This window comes from Dreissena polymorpha, chromosome 4 (assembly GCF_020536995.1).
Source record: "Dreissena polymorpha isolate Duluth1 chromosome 4, UMN_Dpol_1.0, whole genome shotgun sequence".
Classification (NCBI taxonomy): Eukaryota; Metazoa; Mollusca; class Bivalvia; order Myida; family Dreissenidae; genus Dreissena; species Dreissena polymorpha.
This window is the reverse complement of record NC_068358.1, coordinates 101117054-101138086: the sequence shown is the minus strand read 5'-3', so window position 1 is coordinate 101138086 and position 21033 is coordinate 101117054. Positions and strand designations below refer to the sequence as shown.

At 33.7% G+C, this 21033-nt stretch overlaps 1 protein-coding gene across 5 annotated transcripts in view; it reads left to right on the top strand.

Moving 5' to 3' along the window:
* LOC127877485 (interaptin-like) overlaps positions 1–21033 on the top strand; it is a 67813-nt gene that overhangs the window by 38789 nt on the left and 7991 nt on the right. For 4 of the 5 annotated variants that reach the window (XM_052423413.1, XM_052423412.1, XM_052423415.1 and 1 more), the window contains 6 exons: positions 14697–14834; positions 15970–16116; positions 16738–16893; positions 17056–17202; positions 17904–18041; positions 20206–20288. The exons of the other annotated variant lie outside the window; for it this stretch is intronic. In XM_052423413.1, coding sequence (XP_052279373.1) covers positions 14697–14834; positions 15970–16116; positions 16738–16893; positions 17056–17202; positions 17904–18041; positions 20206–20288 — 809 coding nt within the window. The remainder of the gene's footprint in view (positions 1–14696; positions 14835–15969; positions 16117–16737; positions 16894–17055; positions 17203–17903; positions 18042–20205; positions 20289–21033) is intronic. 5 annotated transcript variants of the gene reach the window in all.

The following is a 21033-nucleotide window of genomic DNA, read 5'->3' as shown; positions in this document are numbered from 1 at the left end:
CGCCTGTATTGCTAGCCAATACATAAACGTAGAAATATCAACAATTATGGAACATACGCTTACCGTATCGAAATATGTAATGAACATTTGTGGGCTTGCATAAACGCTGATTTTCGATTGCAACATTATAGAAATAATTGATACATATCGATTGGGCTGAAAAAACAACAATCATACACGGTTTGATTGGGTGTCGTAAGTAGACATGCCTTTTATATATGACATCGAAGCATAGAACTGCATTGTAAATTAATACGTCTAGTTTAACCAGACCTACTCTGTTTAATTATAAAAAGAATATAACATCATAAAAGCGTATTTGAAACTGAAGCATATACAGCTCATCGTCAAAACAATAAAGCAATATTATCAACAAGCGGATCGTCACACAAACAGCAATTGCAACCGATAAAAAAGCGAAGGTAAAATGGTATCAATTAAATAATTGTAACTAATAAAACAAACTTGAAAATACGTTTTTAATTATACAATGATCACTGTTTAATTATACAATTACAGAAAAGTTGCTGCTGAAGTAAATGTTTAGGGAACAGTTGACTGAATGAAAATCTAAAAGGCTATCAAGAAGAAAAGATTTTTTTAAGATTAAGTACAAATCATTTAAACAAGAAGTGATGAAATATTGCAAAAACATCCTATATCAATCGGAAAATCGGAAACAACCGCGGAAACATGTATCAAGCGAGCTTGGTATTTTGCGAGCGAGTTAATGCCCGGATTTAAATGTTATTTCTGATTTGCCGGACGTTTATTAATGCTCTTGTTTTAAATTGGAGAAGAATAGTTCCCTACAGAACTGTCCGTTGTTTGTTTATTGTAAAGATGAAGTAACTCGTATAACTATTACATGCTCCTTAGAGATATTTGTTGTAAGCGCAATATGTAAACAAAGCGATAGCCTTTCAGGAATGTTTGAATTAAAGAAGAAAATGTGTATTGACGTAAGTTTATTGAAGAAATGAACAGAAAATATATTAAACAAGGGCTGTTGGTAAAACATGCATGCCCCCATATGGGCTGTCAGTTGTAGTGGCAGCCATTGTGTGAATACGTTTTTTGTCACTGTGACCTTCACCTTTGACCTAGTGACCTGAAAATCAATAGGGGTCATCTGCCAGTCATGATCAATGTACCAATGAAATTTTATGATCCTAGGCGTAATCATTCTTGAGTTATCATCCAGAAACCATTTCACTATTTCGAGTCACTGTGACCTTGACCTTTGACCTAGTGACCTGAAAATCAATAGGGGTCATCTGCCAATCATGATCAATGTCCCTATGAAGTTTCACGATCCTATGCGTAAGCATTCTTGAGTTATCATCCGGAAACCATTTTACTGTTTTGAGTCACTGTGACCTTGGCCTTTGACCTAGTGACCTGAAAATCAATAGCGGTCATCTGCCAGTCATGATCAATGTACCTATGAAGTTTCATGATCCTAGGCGGAAGCATTCGTGAGCTATCATCCGGAAATCATTAAACTGTTTCGAGTCACTGTGACCTTGACCTTTGACCTAGTGACCTGAAAATCAATAGGGGTCATCTGCCAGTCATGATCGATGAACTTATAAAGTTTCATGATCCTAGGCGTAAGTATTGTTGAGTTATAATCCGGAAACCATTTTACTATGTCGAGTCACTGTGACCTTGACATTTGACCTAGTGACCTGAAAATCAATAGGGCTCATCTGCCAGTCATGATCAATGTACGTGTGAAGTTTTATGAACCTAGGCGTAAGCATTCTTGAGTTATCATCCGGAAACCGTTTTACTGTTTCGAGTCACTGTGACCTTGACCTTTGACATAGTGACCTGAAAATCAATAGGGATCACCTGCCGTTCATGATCAATGCACCTATGAAGTTTCATTATCCTAGGCCTAGGCGTTCTTGAGGTATCATCCGGAAACCATCTGGTGGACGGACCGACCGACAGACCGACGGACCGACATGTGCAAAACAATATACCCACTTTTCTTCGAAGGGGGGCATTACAAGTTGATAGTACATGTATATATAATTATTTCTAAACCAGTTTTCGCGCACCGAAAAACATAAAACTGGTTGGCTCAAAGAAATTTGGGACAGCGCTAGCCCTGGTAGATAGACCCCACGACACCAGTACATAATATAATCTGCAAATGTGGTCCTTTAGAAGCAAAAACTGCATCCAAGAACGATTCACTGTGACCTTGACCTTTTACCTAGTGACCTCAAGATCAATAGGGGTCATCTGCCGGTAATGATCAATGTACCTATGCAGTTTCATGATCCTAGGCGTAAGCGTTCTTGAGTTATCATCCGGAAACCATCTGGTGGACGGACGGACCGACCTACCGACGGACCGACATGTGCAAAACGATATACCCTCTCTTCTAAAGGGGAGCATAATAAGCAATAGCGATATTTTTTCTCAGCCACATAAGTGTTAATAGTTTGATGATAATGAATATCACAAAATGAAAGTGAAAGTAGAACTTTCAAAATTGACAACCTGTCAACATGTTGTTTTTGCTGGCACGAGAGGGCGATTACACTCTGACAATGTTTTCATATTTTTACCATAGGCTTTGTCAATGACCTTTATAGTATGAGCGGCTTTGTTATTTTTAATTGCTATCATGTAACTGCATGACTGTGTATATGATTACAATACACAAAGCACAAATAATGATATAAATATACTGATTGAGCTTATATTAATCTGATAACTATAGCCGGGTATATTAAGGACTTAAAATACAATTGTTTTGTCCTGAATTCATCAAGACTTGAGATATTTATGCACAGAGAGTATCAAGATATGGGGTGATCCACAAATAAAAAGTATTTTTGATCTGTGTTGTGCAGGCTCTTTTTCCATGACTGTGAAAATCAAATTTCCATGTGAAAAGAATGTCAATTTTTTCTGACGTATTTGATTCAACCATTGCATAAAATGAATTATTCTGCATATAATTTGCCATTTTTATAGGTGTTTGTTATGTGATAACAAGGAGATGACCAGGGATCCTAAGAAAAGGGATATACATTTGAGATCTGGTCAGGGCTCCATATGAAAGTGGTAAAATTATATACATTTTATATTTGGCCAGTGCTCAAGAGAAAATGGGTATACATTTCAGAAAATTTTACCATTTATAAATGTTTAAATACCTTTTGACTAAGGCTCTTAATTCATCTAGCATGAACATTTGTACTACAATGTATATCTTTTTAATACTAATTACATTAAATGTCAAATTTTATCTACAAAATATCCATTAGAAAAAGATCAGGGGGTGAAATATGCATTGCCTGAAGCTCTGACCCTGGGGCTATGTTTATATATCAAACACATTGATTAAAGAAGTAAAACAATACATTGATACAACAGATGGAAAATCATCCCATCTAAACAACATGATACATAATTATGTATAATATTTTTGGATCTGGATCTGAACACAACAGGACCTTTCGGTATGCGCGCTGCGGGAGAGAGATGGGAGTGACTTAAATTTTGGATTTAATTTAATTCTAAAACTAAACTAAACTAAAAAACTAAAAAATGCTCCAATAAAATTTATAAAGCAAAATGTGATTTAAATTGATAACTAAAAATACCAGTATGCCAGTTTCGCCGTGTCAAGCTGTCAAGATCCAGAAAGTCCTTCATTCATATCGAACATATCCTTCGAATTCCATCCATTGTAGTCATTAGCGATATTTAGTGGATAAATAACTCATATTTCCAAAATAACAGTTTCTAATAACGTTTTTTTCACGTAAAACGGTCTTAGAAAAATTCACTAAAAATGGTGTATGCAATATTTTTTGAGAAAAATGTTAGAAAAACGTTTTTAAGTGAAAAATTGTAAGAATTACAAAATGCTATGTTAAATGTCTATTCCGTCTGCCCAAAATCTAGTAAGGCATCAAAAAGGCCAACCGATTTGCGCAGTGTTTTTGAAATACGGTATTACTAAAGTATATTTGCGTAAACGCAAATATACTAAAAACAATAATCACTTTCTCATTAAGATAAAAAAATTAAACAAAATGTCAACATATTCAGCTTCAGCCTAATAAATTTATATGCACGCTTTTGTCCATTTTCTCATTTTTCAACACAGATGTTGCAGCCGGTCTGTATTACCTTGGCATACGACAATAGTAAATCTGTATTCAATGTATACAGTGATTTGACGGCATTCATAAAACACATTATGGTGTCTATCATTTCTTGTAACCCGATAGGTACACCAATTCTAATGTTTCATTCAACACGGTTGTCCATGATGTACTCAAGATTACTAGGTCCGGTTTGGATTTCACTTCTATAACAATAAAGTCATGCAACGTCGCCTATTGTGCAAAAGGAATTTCTCTTCATGTTTACATTACAAACGCTTGTAATGACGCACTTATACAACAATTGAAAATAAGTCCAGGATATAAAAATCGGACGTTTACTTAAAAAAGAATAAGCCAAACTGTCAATATTTCGCAAACGGCAAATATGTCAAACCACTGCGCTATCAAATTTCTTAAGTTAGTTTTACCGACTGTAAAAAGCAGTCGCCATTTTGCAGTTGGATGTTTCGTAGTGTAGCATATTTCAGTTGCAAAACCGCCGTAGTTATATTTTATCAGATAACGTGGACGTTGAAATTAAGGTTTAGTGAAAGGACTATTTGCAGTAATCAATCGATTATAATTTATTATATACTCACTTGTTAAATATAATTTTACTACAGTGGCAAATATGAGACAAATGCTTAAAGGGATCTTTTCACGTTTTGGTAAATTGACAAAATTGAAAAAAGTTGTTTCAGATTCGCACATTTTCGTTTAAGTTATGATATTTGTGAGGAAACAGTAATAATGAACATTTACCATGGTCTAATATATCCATTATACGCATCTTTTCACTATTTAAAAACCTGAAAATTATAAAGCGTTGCAACGCGAAACGATTGAACAATTTGGAGAGTTCTGTTGCTGTCGTTTAATTAACCCATTTATGCCTAGCGTCTAGAAAAAAGCCTTGGCAAACAGCGTAGACCCAGAAGAGACGCCGCATGATGCGGCGTCTCATCAGGGTCTGTGCTGTTTGCTTGAAAGAATTTCTGTAAGAAATATTCTTAATATAGAAATAAATATACTAGACATCCCTAATTTTTGAAATAAATTGATCCAATTTAGAAGGATGGGAGAGTCCACTAGGCATAAATGGGTTCATTTTGTGAAACTATTATTTATATAAAGAATAAAATATGTAACTCATTCATAATTGGCAGGATGGCCGAGCGGTCTAAATGCGTTTTACTCCAGGACTCCAGGGGTCACTGGTTCGAGCCCTGCTGCGGGCTACTTTTGTTTTCCTTTTTTTAAATTTTATTCTTGATTTTTCATCGGAGCTTTTTAGATCCAATGTTGACATTGATCAATATAAAGCATTTAATGACAAACTTCAAAACATGCCAAAAATCAGTGAAAAGGCCCCATTAATTTTATGTACATGGTAACCTCGACTTAGCAACTCGTTCCATGAGTTATAAACGTGTCCCCATGATTAAATTGTGGGGGTCATTAAGTCGTGGAATTGAGGATGTAAGTCGTTGTTACGATATTGTGTAGCCGTGGGAACGACGTAGTGCCTCGTTGGACCGAGACAACTTACTCGTGGTAAAGAAAAAATAAACCATCTAAATACATGTTGTTTACGCGTTGATCAAAGTTGCCGATACATGGAAGGCTAATATTATTTCGGAAAATATAAATATTCGATTTTTATGTCCCCCACTATAGTAGTGGGGGACATATTGTTTTTGCCCTGTCTGTTGGTTGGTTGGTTGGTTGGTTGGTCTGTTGGTTGGTCTGTTGGTTGGTCTGTTTGCGCCAACTTTAACATTTTGCAATAACTTTTGCTATTTTGAAGATAGCAACTTCATGTTTGGCATGCATGTGTATCTCATGAAGCTTCACATTTTGAGTGGCGAAAGGTCAAGGTCAAGGTCATCCTTCAAGGTCAGAGGTCAAATATAGATGGCCAAAATCGCTCATTTTATGAATACTTTTGCAATATTGAAGATAGCAACTTGATATTTGGCATGCATGTGTATCTCATGGAGCTGCACATTTTGAGTGGTGAAAGGTCAAGGTCATCCTTCAATGTCAAGTATATGGGTCAAAATTGCGCATGTAATGTCACTTCTGCAATATTGAAGCTAGCAATTTTATATTTGAAATGCGTGTGTATCTCAAGGAGCTGCACATTTTGAGTGGTGAAGGGTCAAGGTCAAGGTCATCCTACAAGGTCAACATCACATAGGGGGACATCGTGTTTCTCAAACACATCTTGTTGAAAATGCTTTTCAGAGAGTTTTTATCAACAAATACAGGATATATGAAAAGCATTTTCCAAAATCCATCATATTTACATTGTACGAAATTATGTTAGCCTTTCTTCTGTTCCAGAGGTCAATTTTTTCGTACACAAGCTTGAATAAGTAATGTCGTCCTCTTAACTTTATTAGTCTTTGGTACGATTTACTAACCTTTGAGCACCAGTTGCTTAGTCGTTGTATATTACAACGTCCAATCATGAAGATCAATATTAATAGTGATTCATGAATCACTATTATTTTCAACGAAGTTTGATGTTGCTATACACAATTCAAATAACGGAACCAAAACATGCCACTCTGTTGTCTACGCCAGCGTTTCAACCCTCGTTTAGTTTTCCACGTGCGAATTTATTAAAGACTAACAAAGGGGTTTCCTATTTTATATAACATTGTAACCTATTTAAAACGGCAGGTACCCTTGGAATGAGCAGGATAATAAATGTTATAAAAGTCATAAGTGTCAAATACATATAAGCTGTCTTTTATTTATGATAAGTAACCGATTGTCAAACTGTGTGACACAAAACTCACATATATGCGCACTACAAACATACACACACATGGGTAAAACAGGTGTGGCTGCCTTTTGACGGTGAACAAAATGCATGTATTTTGAATTTGAACCAATTTTGTTGGCAAGATAAACGACTGAAGTCTGATTATAATGTGAAATGAAACGATAAATGTATATTAGTTATATATAGCGGCATTTAAACATACTTCTTCACAGGAAAGACGTTTTCAAATATAAGTATGTCAAACAGCCATCGTTTGGTAAAATGCTTTTGTTAGCATATACATCAACACTCTCGGGGGTTGTTTGATTATCATTAAAAATATTTTGGTCGCGTTCTGAGAAAAAAGGGTTTAATGCATGTGCGTAAAGTGTCAGTCTAGATGAGCCTGTGCAGTCCGCACATGCTAATCAGGGACGACACTTAACGTTTTTATGGTAATTTTAGTTTCAATGAAGTCCCTCCTTACTGAAAATCAAGTTTAGGTGGAAAGTGTCGTCCCTGAGGCTAATATGGGACGACACTTTACACACATGCATTATACCCAGTTTTCTAAGAACAGGGGTCATTTAAAAAACCCACAGTGATCTTGTCTTCCTTGTGGTAGAAGAATGATCAACATGTGTTTATTAAACCTGAGATTAAGAACAGCCATAGTTTGTTAAACATTACAGAAAACAAAGTTTTATATTGCCAATATAAATGATACCTATCAGTTTCAGTTGCTTGGTTTAACAATGATGGCATTGGTTGTTTCAGCTCATTCAACACATATGAGTCGCATTCTGAGAAAACTGGGCATAATACTTTTGCGTAAAGTGTCATTCCAGATTAGCCTGTGCACAGCCTAATCAGGGACGACACTTTCCGCTTTTATGGTATTTTTCGTTTAAAGGAAGTTTCTTCTACACGAAAATCCAGTTTAGGCGGAAAGTGTAGTCCCTGATTAGCCTGTACGGACTGCACAGGCTAATCTGGGACGACACTTTACGCACATGCATTAAGCCCAGTTTTCTCAGAACGCGGCTCATATATTCTGAAGTTTGGGTTGCGAATGTGACGCAGCATAAGTTTTAACTTCAAGGTTAACGAAACATACGCAAAAAGTGTTCGATGCTATGATTTTTTGATTATGAACTAGATTGCAATAAACATATGGCCCCTTATGAATCAAACGTGTTTGTCTTTAATCCCATCTGGAGCATTATTCTACATATAATATAGGCTGTCTGCCAATCTAAAGAGGGGCAAGACATTTTTTGCCATGATTGTAAAGCAATAATATCATCATGCGTTTGCAAGGAAGTGCAACACATAACTGTATGATTGAAATGAACTTTTATGTACATGTTAATTTAAAGCAAATGTCAATATTGAAAATATTCCAGATATCATATTTTTTATTGTTATGCCAAACACAGTTTTTTTTGTATATGCAACATTTTCCAAGGGATTGGCGACTATTGAATAATAAGAACATGCACTGTTAAGTTAATCCTTAAAGATACAATATGACGTCTCAAGCGGATGGTGCGGTGTTTTCCGATGAACAGCCCATACATCACATGATTTCCGGTGAAGAGGAGGTTGTCCGTCTTGGCGGCCGGGTCGAAGAGCAACAGGTATAGTGCTACTCGTGTACTGGTGATGCATATATAAATATGAGCATAAATAATCAAATATTAACGAAATAAAAGTGTAATGTCGGTCTAATACGTCAGTTTAAAGAGACTCCAGCTAAAAGTCATATTTGTTTTAAACAACATAAGCATCATTTCCATTCAAAAGCATGCATTCATAAATTGAAAGTACAAAGTATAAGCGCACATTATAATTAAGTACAACACAGAATTTTTTTTAAAAAAGGTCTATTATTTTGAAATAAACGTCGCAATTCCTGTTAAACGTTTTACAATACTTAAAATACACAAACATCTAATTATCACACAATCTAGCTCTCAATTAAAATAGTGTAAAATACAATTTCATAAAGTGAATACCGAATGTTCTATTTTAAAACGCATTCATTCATTTCACTATTTATATATGTATGTTTCAGTGCCAAATTGTATGTGAAAAGGATAAACTGCAAGTAAATACAAAGCCAATACTTGCTGAAAATGAGCAGCTTAAAGAAGAAAATGCTGCCTTGAACTCAAGGTGAGTTGAAGTGAAGTAACTATGCTTGGCATGAATGTATGATGTAGCTACCCGTGATATTGTTATGTTATGTATAACCAAGCAGCATTAAAAAATTGTCGGTTCTGTTACTGTAAATGTTAATGCGTCATTTTTGTTTACTATTTAACGTTAGATCAGTTCTTGTTCTTGTAAATAAGTGCATTTTTGTCGATATTTAAGCTGACCAAAGTTTTGATGGTTTTCTGTTAGTATTTGAAATTGACACTATATGTCTACTATCTACTTGACTCAAGTATCTTGTGATAATTATGTTGACATTTCGAAGATAATTTTACTCAAACAGCGGACAAGAGGTTGTGCACAACGAGTTTACCCGTGTTGAAAATGAACTTGAACTGGTAACAGACGAACTCATCCAAATAGAGGTGAGTCATCATTACTTCTTTTTGATAAAACCATGTAGAACCCCATTAAACAGCATTTATAGTTTGTTCTTTATACACAGATGGCAAGCGTCTTATAAAATGTGCTTCCTGTGACCTAAAGTCAATAACAACTATCAAAAAAAAAAAAAGATACTATTGGGACGTACAGACTATTGAACAATATCCAACCTCCTACAATAATGACCTAATCCGATTGGCTTAGAGCGGCCACGTGCCCATGGAGTATTTTCCATACACCCGAGTAATTTCCGAGAAGACGTGTTGTTTCTCGTGCATAACAATCATGTACCAAGATGAAAGATAGGGGCCACGTTTAGAGGTCAATCGACGTGTCCGGACTGTAACGTAATTCTTTATCAATTAATATAACTTTCACATAATATTATGTTCGTCATTTATTGGCGACGTGAACGACCAATGTCGTTTGTTGAAAGGTGGTGGTCAAAATTTGAAGAAAACGGCCAATTAGGTCATGATAATGCTTATCAATACTTCTAGTTAAAAATGTATCATATTGTTTAAAATTCAACTTATAACAATGTTCAGTAGTTGGGAAATTGCGCTAACGTTCTAACACATAGGTCAATGTCAAACTACTTCGTCAATAATTAGATTAATCGTTACTCATGAGGTAGTTTTTTATGCGTGTTGCGCTACGTTTAATGTCAAATGTAAGATGCAAGATGTAGCTGGTGAAAACGGCAAATTATACAAGAATCTGCCAGTTTCAAAGTATTATATCTCACATGCTCACCCAGAAGAACAGACGTTTAACCTTTAACGTCTGTGTTCGAAACTCTTATTAAAAGGTATTCACTGTCATTGATAATAACTATGAATGGTTTTCTTGACAACGAGCTTGACAAACAAGTAGAATAAATAAATGTTCATGTTTAAAGTGATGTAGTACAAATTGCGAAATTTGTTGTTTTTTTAAATTGTTAGCAAATGATACAGGGGTCTAAGATTCAACGGATTCCTAAATTAGAAGAAGAAAAAGAAAATTTCATAAAATACCTGGAAAAGGTAAAACAGATGTACGAAGAACAGAATAACCATCTGACAGAAATACAAGAAGAAAATATTACATTAGGTGAACATAGTACTACACAGGTATAACCTATTTTCGTATATATATGTAACACTATCATATATAGAGAAGATCGTATATTTTAGACATTTAGTCGTGTAGCAGAAATAATATTCACATGTTCTATACTAGTTTGTAAATTTAAAATTTGGTAAACAATAAAGAGTTATCCACTTATGGGTGACCGATCCATAAGAACATGCATGGGTGATATAGAAGTACAATTAATATCTTAATAGTAGTGCAAACCGTACTGTTACCAACTTCACATGCGTTATTTTCAAATAGTTATTTACACGTTTTGGGTGATAATACTGAAAATGTAAATTCAGCATTCGTAAATTAACTTCTTATGACGATCGAAACCAAAGCGTGATATCGTGTGTTGACAACTAGCATAAGCATATATATATATATATATATATATATATATATATATATATATATATATATATATATATATATATATATATATATATATATATATATATTAATATGAACATCTAAAGGTAAATACATAATTTATAACGATATCTTAATTAGTTCATCAGTGCTCAATTTAGGTTGATTATTTCTTTCATCTACGTAAGAGAGGACGGATTTAATATGAACTCGTGTAAAGTATATATTCAATTATCATCCGACAAAACAGTAAACAAACGTGTATATGAGAAAAACGCTTCCATATTGTTTTGCATATCATAACATAAAATACCCAGCTAATTTAACAACTTTTGTACTAAAAGAAAGGACATATTCTTGCATTGGAATATGAGCGGGAGGCTTTAAACTCACTGCTTGAACAACTACAAACAACAACAGCAAAACAGGACGAGAGACTTCAGTCTTTGATGAACGACAATTATACACTTGAAGAAAATATGTCGGCAAAGGTATTCCGATTCCACTTATCGAGTTATGCCATACGTATAAAAAATGAAAACAGTTGTTTATTATCAAAAATTTTTTTATCTTTTAATGTTTTGATGATTAAAAAATCAATTATAAGAGACTCGTTGAAAGCCATTGCCTCTTCATTTAAATGGAAAGCGCAGCATATTGTACAACGGAATGCATGCATCCTCTTTAAACATTTAAATGAACTCTTTAACATATGTTCCGTTCTTAAAAGTTTGTCCCAAAATTACTGACTTGATTTGACGAAAATGTTTTACCGGGATAATAACCGGGATTGTCTTCACTAAAATGCTATCGCCTTAACATGTCGGCAGTTACATCGTTTGTTTATCTTAGCGATGTGTTAACGAAACTTTTACAACAGCCCGTACATTAGACATTAATCAGTTTCTTAAATAAATAATGTCGTAAGCTTGATAATTTACAACATAAATTTGTTAATAAGGATATGCATGCAAAACCTATTTTAAATCTAAATTGGCATTTATTGTTTTATTGTATCAATATTTCAGATTATGCAAATACAATCATCTGACGAAGAGATACAAAGCTTGCGCACAGAATTGGAAAGTGTGCACAAAACAATTCAAATCCAGGCGGACGAGATTACCCAATTAAAGAAAGACCAGTCTCTTCTAACGGAAACATATTTAAATCAGGTTTTATGTTTAAACTACAATTGTGTTGGGATCATATCTAGACAATTATAAAGATGTTCCAACTTTTGAACTTAATATGTCGGTATGTCTCTTTGACTAGAAGTGTAGTACTTAAAAACATATTACTTGCTTTCAAAATTGTACAATTTTTGCCCAAGTGAAGGTTCGTGGTAAAATTGTGTAAAAGGCATATCTGGACTAAATATGAGGTATCAATATGAAACTTTATTGGAAGGAAACATGCTTGATACCAGTTATTAAAGATTAACTTCTTATGTCCTCTGACAAAATAGCATGCGTGCCGGAGGGGGTGATATATTTCAGAGGCGACATTGACAGTTCTACTTATAAAACACGGTGTACAAGGACTGTATATTAGGATCTTTCTAGCACTTAGTTATATTTGATGAAGTAAGTATACATCTAATAGATGAACGTTTAACATTTTAAGCTTTTGTAAGTGAAAACGGAACAATTTTTTTTATATAACTTTGAATATTTTATTTATTTATTCGAACTCTCATAGGAACTGAAACTTGAGGAAATGTTCGAATTAGACGAAGAACGGAAGATTTTACAAACCAAATTGGAAGAGTTAAACACCAAGTATGAAGAGCAGAGTGCAAAGATGTCAATATTTCGGAAGAAAAGCATCACACTAGAAGAACTTGTTTCTACCCAGGTTTGTATATCGCATTCCGCGTCCAATGAAACATTCACAAGCGTTAAGGTTTTTATTGCTTTAAAAGCAAATTACATTTAAATAAATGCTGCAATGTATTCTACACAAGCACGAACCATTTTATTACACAGTATTCCATCGTTTGGATATTTTCGTACGTTTAAAAATAGTTTGTTAATTTAGCGACAAGAGTTGATTTCGTCAGAAAAGGAGAAGGAAGCCCTCAGTAAGGAATTAGAAAAGATTAAAACAACAAACGGAAAACTGAATGACAGTCTCCGAGAATTAACGGAAAACAAAGAGGAGACAGAGAGAATAGTTTCCATTGAGGTAGAGACAACCATATATATTTATTAAGATTTGTTTTAAGACATTCGCAATAACAATTATGGCACAATGGTGCAATGCTGACAATGATGATTGAAGATATATTTATGATGTGTATATATTGCATTTCTTTGAGACAAAATTCAAATTATGCAGATCACCGGTTAGTCACATTCTATATATAACAAAAGGTTATATTTGCGAAAACCATGTTCTTGCAACAAATGACTTACATTACTGGGGCCCTGTTGTTGAAATTGCTGCATGTTATGCACATTAGATGGGTTAACATTAGGGTATTCGTTACACTTCGTTGCTGGTATATTAATTATATTTTTTTAAATTATATTATAGACATCAGTGGATAAACAGAGTCTTGTGATCGTAGAAGAAACGAGAAAACTCCAGTCAGAACAAGACCTGACGCGAAAGACGAATAAAGAGCTTAATAATAAAATTAAAGGTATAAAGCAAGAACAAGACGCCCTAGAAAAACGAGTCTTCAACCAGGTACGTTTGATTGGTGATCATCAGAGAAAGTAATTGTTCGTTGCTCAACGATTATTTATTTGTGGATTTTTTTAAATACATAAGAAAGAATTATATATTAAGGTGATTTTTTATTTGAGAATTTAAGCTGCTGAAAGATTTATTTTTTTAAGAGACAGCAACTAGATTCGTTTGAAAAAGAGAGGCAAAAGATGCGAGCACAGTTACAAACGATTAAGTCCACATCCGAAGATCAAAGAAACCAATTACAAATATTAATGAAAGAAAAGGATAATCTGCATAAATCGTTTGAGAGCAAGGTCAGACACACGAATATTTTTTTGTTTTTTAAATATTTACATAACATTTTTTTCTCTTCGGTTTATTTTGTTTCAGATTCATCTGCATTAACACATATCGGTTAAACTTTCAAGGAACGCAGTTTACAAATAGGGTATTTGACTCGATTAATTAAAAAAAACTGTACAACGAATCATACGGAACGATATAAACCATGAATTTTGCGTTTACATGAGATTTTCAACACGAATAGTGTTTGCTGGCATAATTTGATAATATGACCAATTGCGTTAAAATGCATTTCAAAGCCGGCCACCATACTTAACCTTATACCCTTCTTTACATTGTATGGCAACAGTGACATTCGATACCCATTAAAAAAACTTTAAGCAACTCGAAGAAGGCCGTTTAAAAAAAATAAAATTCCTGTTTTAGATAAAAACATAATACATCATACTGTCGTGAATATGTTTAACCTAATGTTGATTGTGACGTAAAAACTCTATTTTGTTTATATTTAATTTTACATGTCGTGCGTATATTGTTTTTAAAAATCGATATCTGTGAACCGTTTATATTATACGATCAACATGGCTTGTTTCTATGCTATGCTAACTTTTAAAGCGCCGACTGATAACTTTATCAAATATGTTCTTGCAACATTTTCAACCTATAAACAATTATTTAAATGCATATATTATGTTTCGAAACAGATGCTTGCTTTTGAGAAAGAGCACAACATACTTCACAATGAATTGGAGCAGCTAAATAATAAGAAGGATTTACAGGAAGAACAACTTCGAGCAAGTGCGGAAGAAAAATATTCGATAGAAAATATTATTGCTACAAAGGTAAATGTTCTGTATGATTTTATTTTATCCGTGTGAATGTTAAATGAAAAAAATAAACCTAATTTACATATCGTGTCATATAATTGCCGAGGTAAACGTTTCCTTTATGTGTAATCCTTCGTGGTTTTGCTTGTTTAAAGCCTGCAATGAACACTTCTGAACTTAATAACCAGTTCAGAATTATTTTTCACACGAACATTTTTTGAAATGTGATAAATCGAAAACTAATAATTTTTATAATTCACAAAATGTTAAACGGAACAAAATATTGAGTGTTCTATTATAATGGTCGCGTCGCTTTATTATACTCGCCTCATAGAATTTTCAGGCACCAATATTGCACCTCATATTTACATTGGGTACATATGGCACATATACACTTGGCGACTTTTCTAACGCAACCCTGTTTAAACTTGAATATCTCAGTACCGAGTTAAGATTTTGATTCAAAACTGCACATTTAATCATTTGACTTTATTCTGCGCAAGATAACGATACAATAATTTATCCTAGACAATCGGGCGCTTTTGCACGTTCGGTAGGTGTGGTTTCATATTTTTGCACTTGGGGATGGTTTAACTTGATAGTATTCTAATTTTATTTTAATTTCTTTATTTAAGGTAGGTTGATACACCAGGAAGACATAAAATAAATTAATAAATCAAAACGTCTGGTATAAAAATTCAGGTGCGCAACCGCTCAATCGTCATGTTTCTGGCTACCTTCCCCACTTGTTAAAGCATCCGATTGTCACGGATGAATGATACTATGGTTGGCTTGCACATACTGTGGTCTAATGATCACATGTACACCTTTGAATCAAAATATATACTAATTACTAAGATATTTAAGTTTGGTAAAATGTTGCGTTAGAAAAGTTATTAAGTGCAGAGTGTAAATATTTCGGAAGAAAAGCATCACATTGGATGAACTTGTTGCTTCCCAGGTTTGTTTATCAGATTCCGCAATCAATAAAAAATTCACAAACGTTAAGGTTTTACTAGCTTCAAAATTGACAACAAATGACATTTACGTAAATACTTCAAAACATTCTATACAAACACGAACGATGTTATTAAAAAGTATTCCTTCGTTTGGATTTTTACGAAAGTTTAAAAATAGTTTGTTTATTAAGCGCCAGGAGTTGATTTCGTCGGAAAAGGAGAAGGAAGCGCTTGGTAAGGAATTCGAAAAGATTGAAACAGCATACACAAAACTGAATGACCGTCTCCGAGAATTAACGAACAACAAAGATGAGCTGGAGATAGAAGTTTCCATTGAGGTAGAGACGATAATATATTTACGTATAAAATTAGTTTGAGAAAAACGCAATAATAATTATGACGCAGTTATGCAATGCTTACAATGGCGACTTAATATTGGCCTTGCTCTGTTTAAAGGTGGATTAATGCATGTGCGTAACGTGTCGTCCCAGATTAGCCTGTGTAGTCCACACATGCTAATCTGGGACGACACTTTCTGCTTTAATGACATTTTTCGTTCAAAAACGTCTCTTCTTAGCTAAAATATTATTTAGGCGGAAAAAGTCGACCCTGATTTGCCTGTGCGGACAACACAGGCTAATCTGGGACGACACTTTACGCACATGCTTTAAACCCTCTTCTCACAGAGCACGGCTCATGAATATTTACGTTTTGTATATTGTATTTCTTTAAGACAATGTTCAAATAGTGCAGATCACCGGTTAGTCACATTCTATATAATTACAACAAAAGGTTATATTTAGGAACACCATGTTCTTGCAACCATTTACTTACATTATTGGGACCCATTTGTTTAAATTTCTTCAAGTTATTTTCCAGCACAATATATAGGTTAACATGTGTGTATTCGTTACACTTCGTTGTTGGTATGTTAATAAGTTTTTTTAATTATATGATAGACATCAGTGGAACGACAGATTCTTGTAATCGTAGAAGAAAAGCGTAAACTCCAGACAGAACAAGACATGACGCGACAGATGAACGAAGAGCTTAATAATGAAATTAAAAGTTTAAGGCAAGAAAAAGACGCCCTAGAAAAACAAGTGTTCATTCAGGTACGGTCGATTGGTGATGATCAGAGAAAATAAGTGTTTCGTTGTTGTACGATTATTTTAGTGATTTTTTTTAATACCAAAGAAATTATGGAGAACATTTAAGGGTAATTTTTTATTTTAGAGTTTAAGCTCCTGAAATATTTGTTCAATTGTTTTTTTAAGAGACAGAAGCTAGATTCGTTTGAAAAAGAGAGGCAACAGATGCGAGCACAGTTACAAACAATCAAGTCCGCATCCGAAGAACAAAGTAACCAACTACAAGAATTAATGAAAGAAAAAGATAATCAGCACGAATCGTTTGAGAGCAAGGTCAGACACACGAATATTAACAATTTTATTTAATGATAACAGGTAATATTTTTCTCTTTGGTTTATTTTGTTTCAGATTCATTTGGATTAACAAATATCGGTTGAACTTTTAAGGTAAAATGGTTACTAATAGATCATTTGACTCAAATTATCTTGATTTATACTAAACAAAGAATGATACGGAACGATATAAACCATTAATTTTGCGATAACATGAGATTGTCAACACGAATAGTGTTTGCTGGCATTATTTGACAGTAAGACCCATCGCGTTTAAATGCATTTTAAAGCTGACCACCATACTTTACCTTAAAACTTTCATTACATTGTATGGCAACAGTGACATTCGATACCCAGTAAACAAACTTTAAAAACTTTAATCTGGCCAGTTTTTTTAATAAACTTCCTGTTTTAGATTAAAACATACTTTAGCGTACTGTCGAGAAAATATATCACTTCATGTTGATTGTGAAGTTAAAATTCTATTTTGTTTATATTGCATCGTGCATGTCGTGCTTATATATTTTTTTAACAAGTTATATTTGTGAACCGTTTATATTATACGATCAACATGACCTGTTTCCATGCTACGTTTACTTTTAAAGCGCCGACTGAAAACTTTATCAAATATGTTCTTGCAACATAAATTCACATCCTAGTCGGTTAAGCAATTATTTAAATGCATATGTGTTACGAAACAGATGCTTGCTTTTGAGAAAGAGCACTACAGACTTCAAAATGAATTGGAGCAGCTAAATAAGAAGAAAGATTTACAGGAAGAACAACTTCGATTAAGTGAGGAAGAAAACTATTCCTTAAAAAATATTATTGCTACCCAGGTAAAGGTTCTGTATACTTTATGCGAGTCAATGTTAAAAGAAATATAAACAAAGTGTTCCTATCTTGTAGAACAATTGCCGATACAAACGTTTCCATTACATGCAATGTCTCGTGGATGTGTTTAACCTGCAATGAACACTTCTGAACTTAATAAACAGTTCATGATTATTGTAAACATGAACTTTTTTTTAATATAAAAAATCGAAAACTTATAATTTTTATAATTCAGAAAATGTTAAACGCAACAAAATATTGAGTGTTTCATTATAATGTTCACGTTTCCTATCATACCGACCTCATAGAATTTTGAGGTACCAATATTGCACGTCATATTTACAAAGGGTACATATGGCACATATAGACATGGAGATATTTCTTGCGCAACCCTTTTTAGACGTGAATATCTCAGTACTGAGTTAAGAATTTGATTCAAAATTGCACATGTAATCATTTGACTATTCTGTGCAAGATAACGATAAAATCATTCATCTAAGACAATCGAGAGCTTTTGCACGTTGGGTATGTGTGGTTTCATCTTTTTGAACGGGGAAATTGTTAAACGCGATATGATTATAATTGTTTTTCAATTTCTTCATTTAAGGTGGTTTGATACACTAGGAAAACATTAAAATAATTATAAAAATCAAAATGTCTCGTATGAAAATCCAGTGGCGCAACCGCGCAGTTGTAATGTTGCAGCCTACCTTCCCACTTGCTCAAGCATCCGATCGTCACAGATTAATGATTTATGATTTGCTTGCACATCACATGTACACTTTTAAATCAAAATATTTACTAATTACTGAGATATTTAAGTTTGAAAAATTATGCGTTAGAGAAGTCCTGAAGTGTAGTCCACAGCTATAAAATTCCAATTTCATATCAATTTCATCATTCTAGATGAGTTTTTACCCTAGGAAAACAGTATTTATTAAAAAAACATATGGCTCTTATGAACATTGAGGAGCACAATATTGGAATCAGGTCGGTCATTAAGACGCGTAAGTAAATGCGTTTAACTTTTCATATTAATATTTTACGTTGTACGATTTTGAGAATTTTACGTGTGCAGTGATTTTTTAACCAGGTTTTCCGAAGGAAAAAACTGGTTATTAGATTGGCGAATGCGGGCGGGCTGGCTGGCGGGCTGGCTGGCTGGCTGGCTGGCGGGCTGGCGGGCTGGCGGAATAAGCTTGTCCGGGCCATAACTATGTCGTTCATTGTCAGATTTTAAAATCATTTGGCACATTTGTTCACCATCATTGGACGGTGTGTCGCGCGAAATAATTACGTCGATATCTCCAAGGTCAAGGTCACACTTTGAGTTCAAAGGTCAAAAATGGCCATAAATGAGCTTGTCCGAGCCATAACTATGTCGTTCATCGTCAGATTTTAAAATCATTTGGCACATTTGTTCACCATCATTGGACGGTGTGTCGTGCGAAATAATTACGTCGATATCTCCAAGGTCAAGGTCACACTTTGAGTTCAAAGGTCAAAAATGGCCATAAATGAGCTTGTCCTGGCCATAACTATGTCATTCATTGTGAGATTTTAAAATCATTTGGCACATTTGTTCACCATCATGGGACGGTGTGTCCCACGAAAGAATCACGTCAATATCTCCAATGTCAAGGTCACCACGACTAAAAATAGATTTAAAAAAAACAAAAAACTTACAAAGGGGGTTAATTTTTTTTGGTCATTTCAAAAGTTCAGTTAGATTTTTCTTCCTTTAGCAGATTTTTTTTTCACAATGAAAACCTGGTTTTGTGACAATTTTGTCCCTTGTTTAAAGATGTGTTATGTTTTATATATTAATGTTGATCAACTTCAATTCAATTTACATTAAGTATTAGATCTGTGTTGAATAAATCTGAGTCGAAATTTAAACAAAATCCGTTCTGAAATAAGGGAGCTATATTGATTTGATTACGTGTTGCAATAGAAATGTCTCCAATTCTACATGTTGCCAGAAAAGCGAAAACATATAGGGGTATCTACTTTTAAGTCACGTCTGGTAAATCGATAAGTTGAACGCAAAATTGTACTTGTTACGAACCATTTTTGGAGACATTCCATGGATTAATTTCTTATCAAATTTGTGAATGTTTTATTTAATTTACCCTAATTACAACTTCTTCTAAATTATTTATTTTACAGGAGCAGCAAATGAAAGAAAAAGATTTGCACTATACCGAGACATATGCACACGAAAATGAACAAATCAGAAACACATTGTCATCGTAAGTGTTTTTTTCAATTGTTTGTCTAGGCTTTTATGATTGTATATATAAAATTAATGACTGTGAAGAAAATATATCAGGAGACAAAACCTGCCAACTGCCAGTTTTATTTATTAAAGGCAAATTTACGCCCACTGAATACAACAACAACAACAACAAAATTTATTTCGGCAATTAAGCTACAAATAAGCTTCTAGCCTACAATTAGATAAAGCAAATGGTAATTCTTCAGGTAAAGATTGCTGTGATTGTTAGTTGAATACAGAGGAAGAAAGATATTAGTATTACAGGTCAAAGATCGTGAATGCAATGTTAGTGCTTGATGGTCATTAAATATTTATTTGTTAACATAAACATAATATACCGAAATCGCTTTTTGGTATATTGAGAAAACTATTTAGAATATATAAATATTACAATAGTGCATGCTTTTGGCATAATGAGAAAACTATTTATACTATCGATATAGTAAAACCAATATTTCACATATACAATGTAGTATTAATGGTACCAATATTTCACATATACAGCATAGTATAAATGGTACATGTTATCGATGAAAAATGTTGACTAATGTACATATATATGCATTAACATAGTAAAACTAGTATTTCACATACACTCTTAACAAATAAAATGATGTATGTTATCGATGCGAAAAGTTGAATAATGTACATTTATACAGACAATTAGTTAAGTCAATTAGTAATTCAATTTTCATTGACGTTTGAAGCAATGATAATTA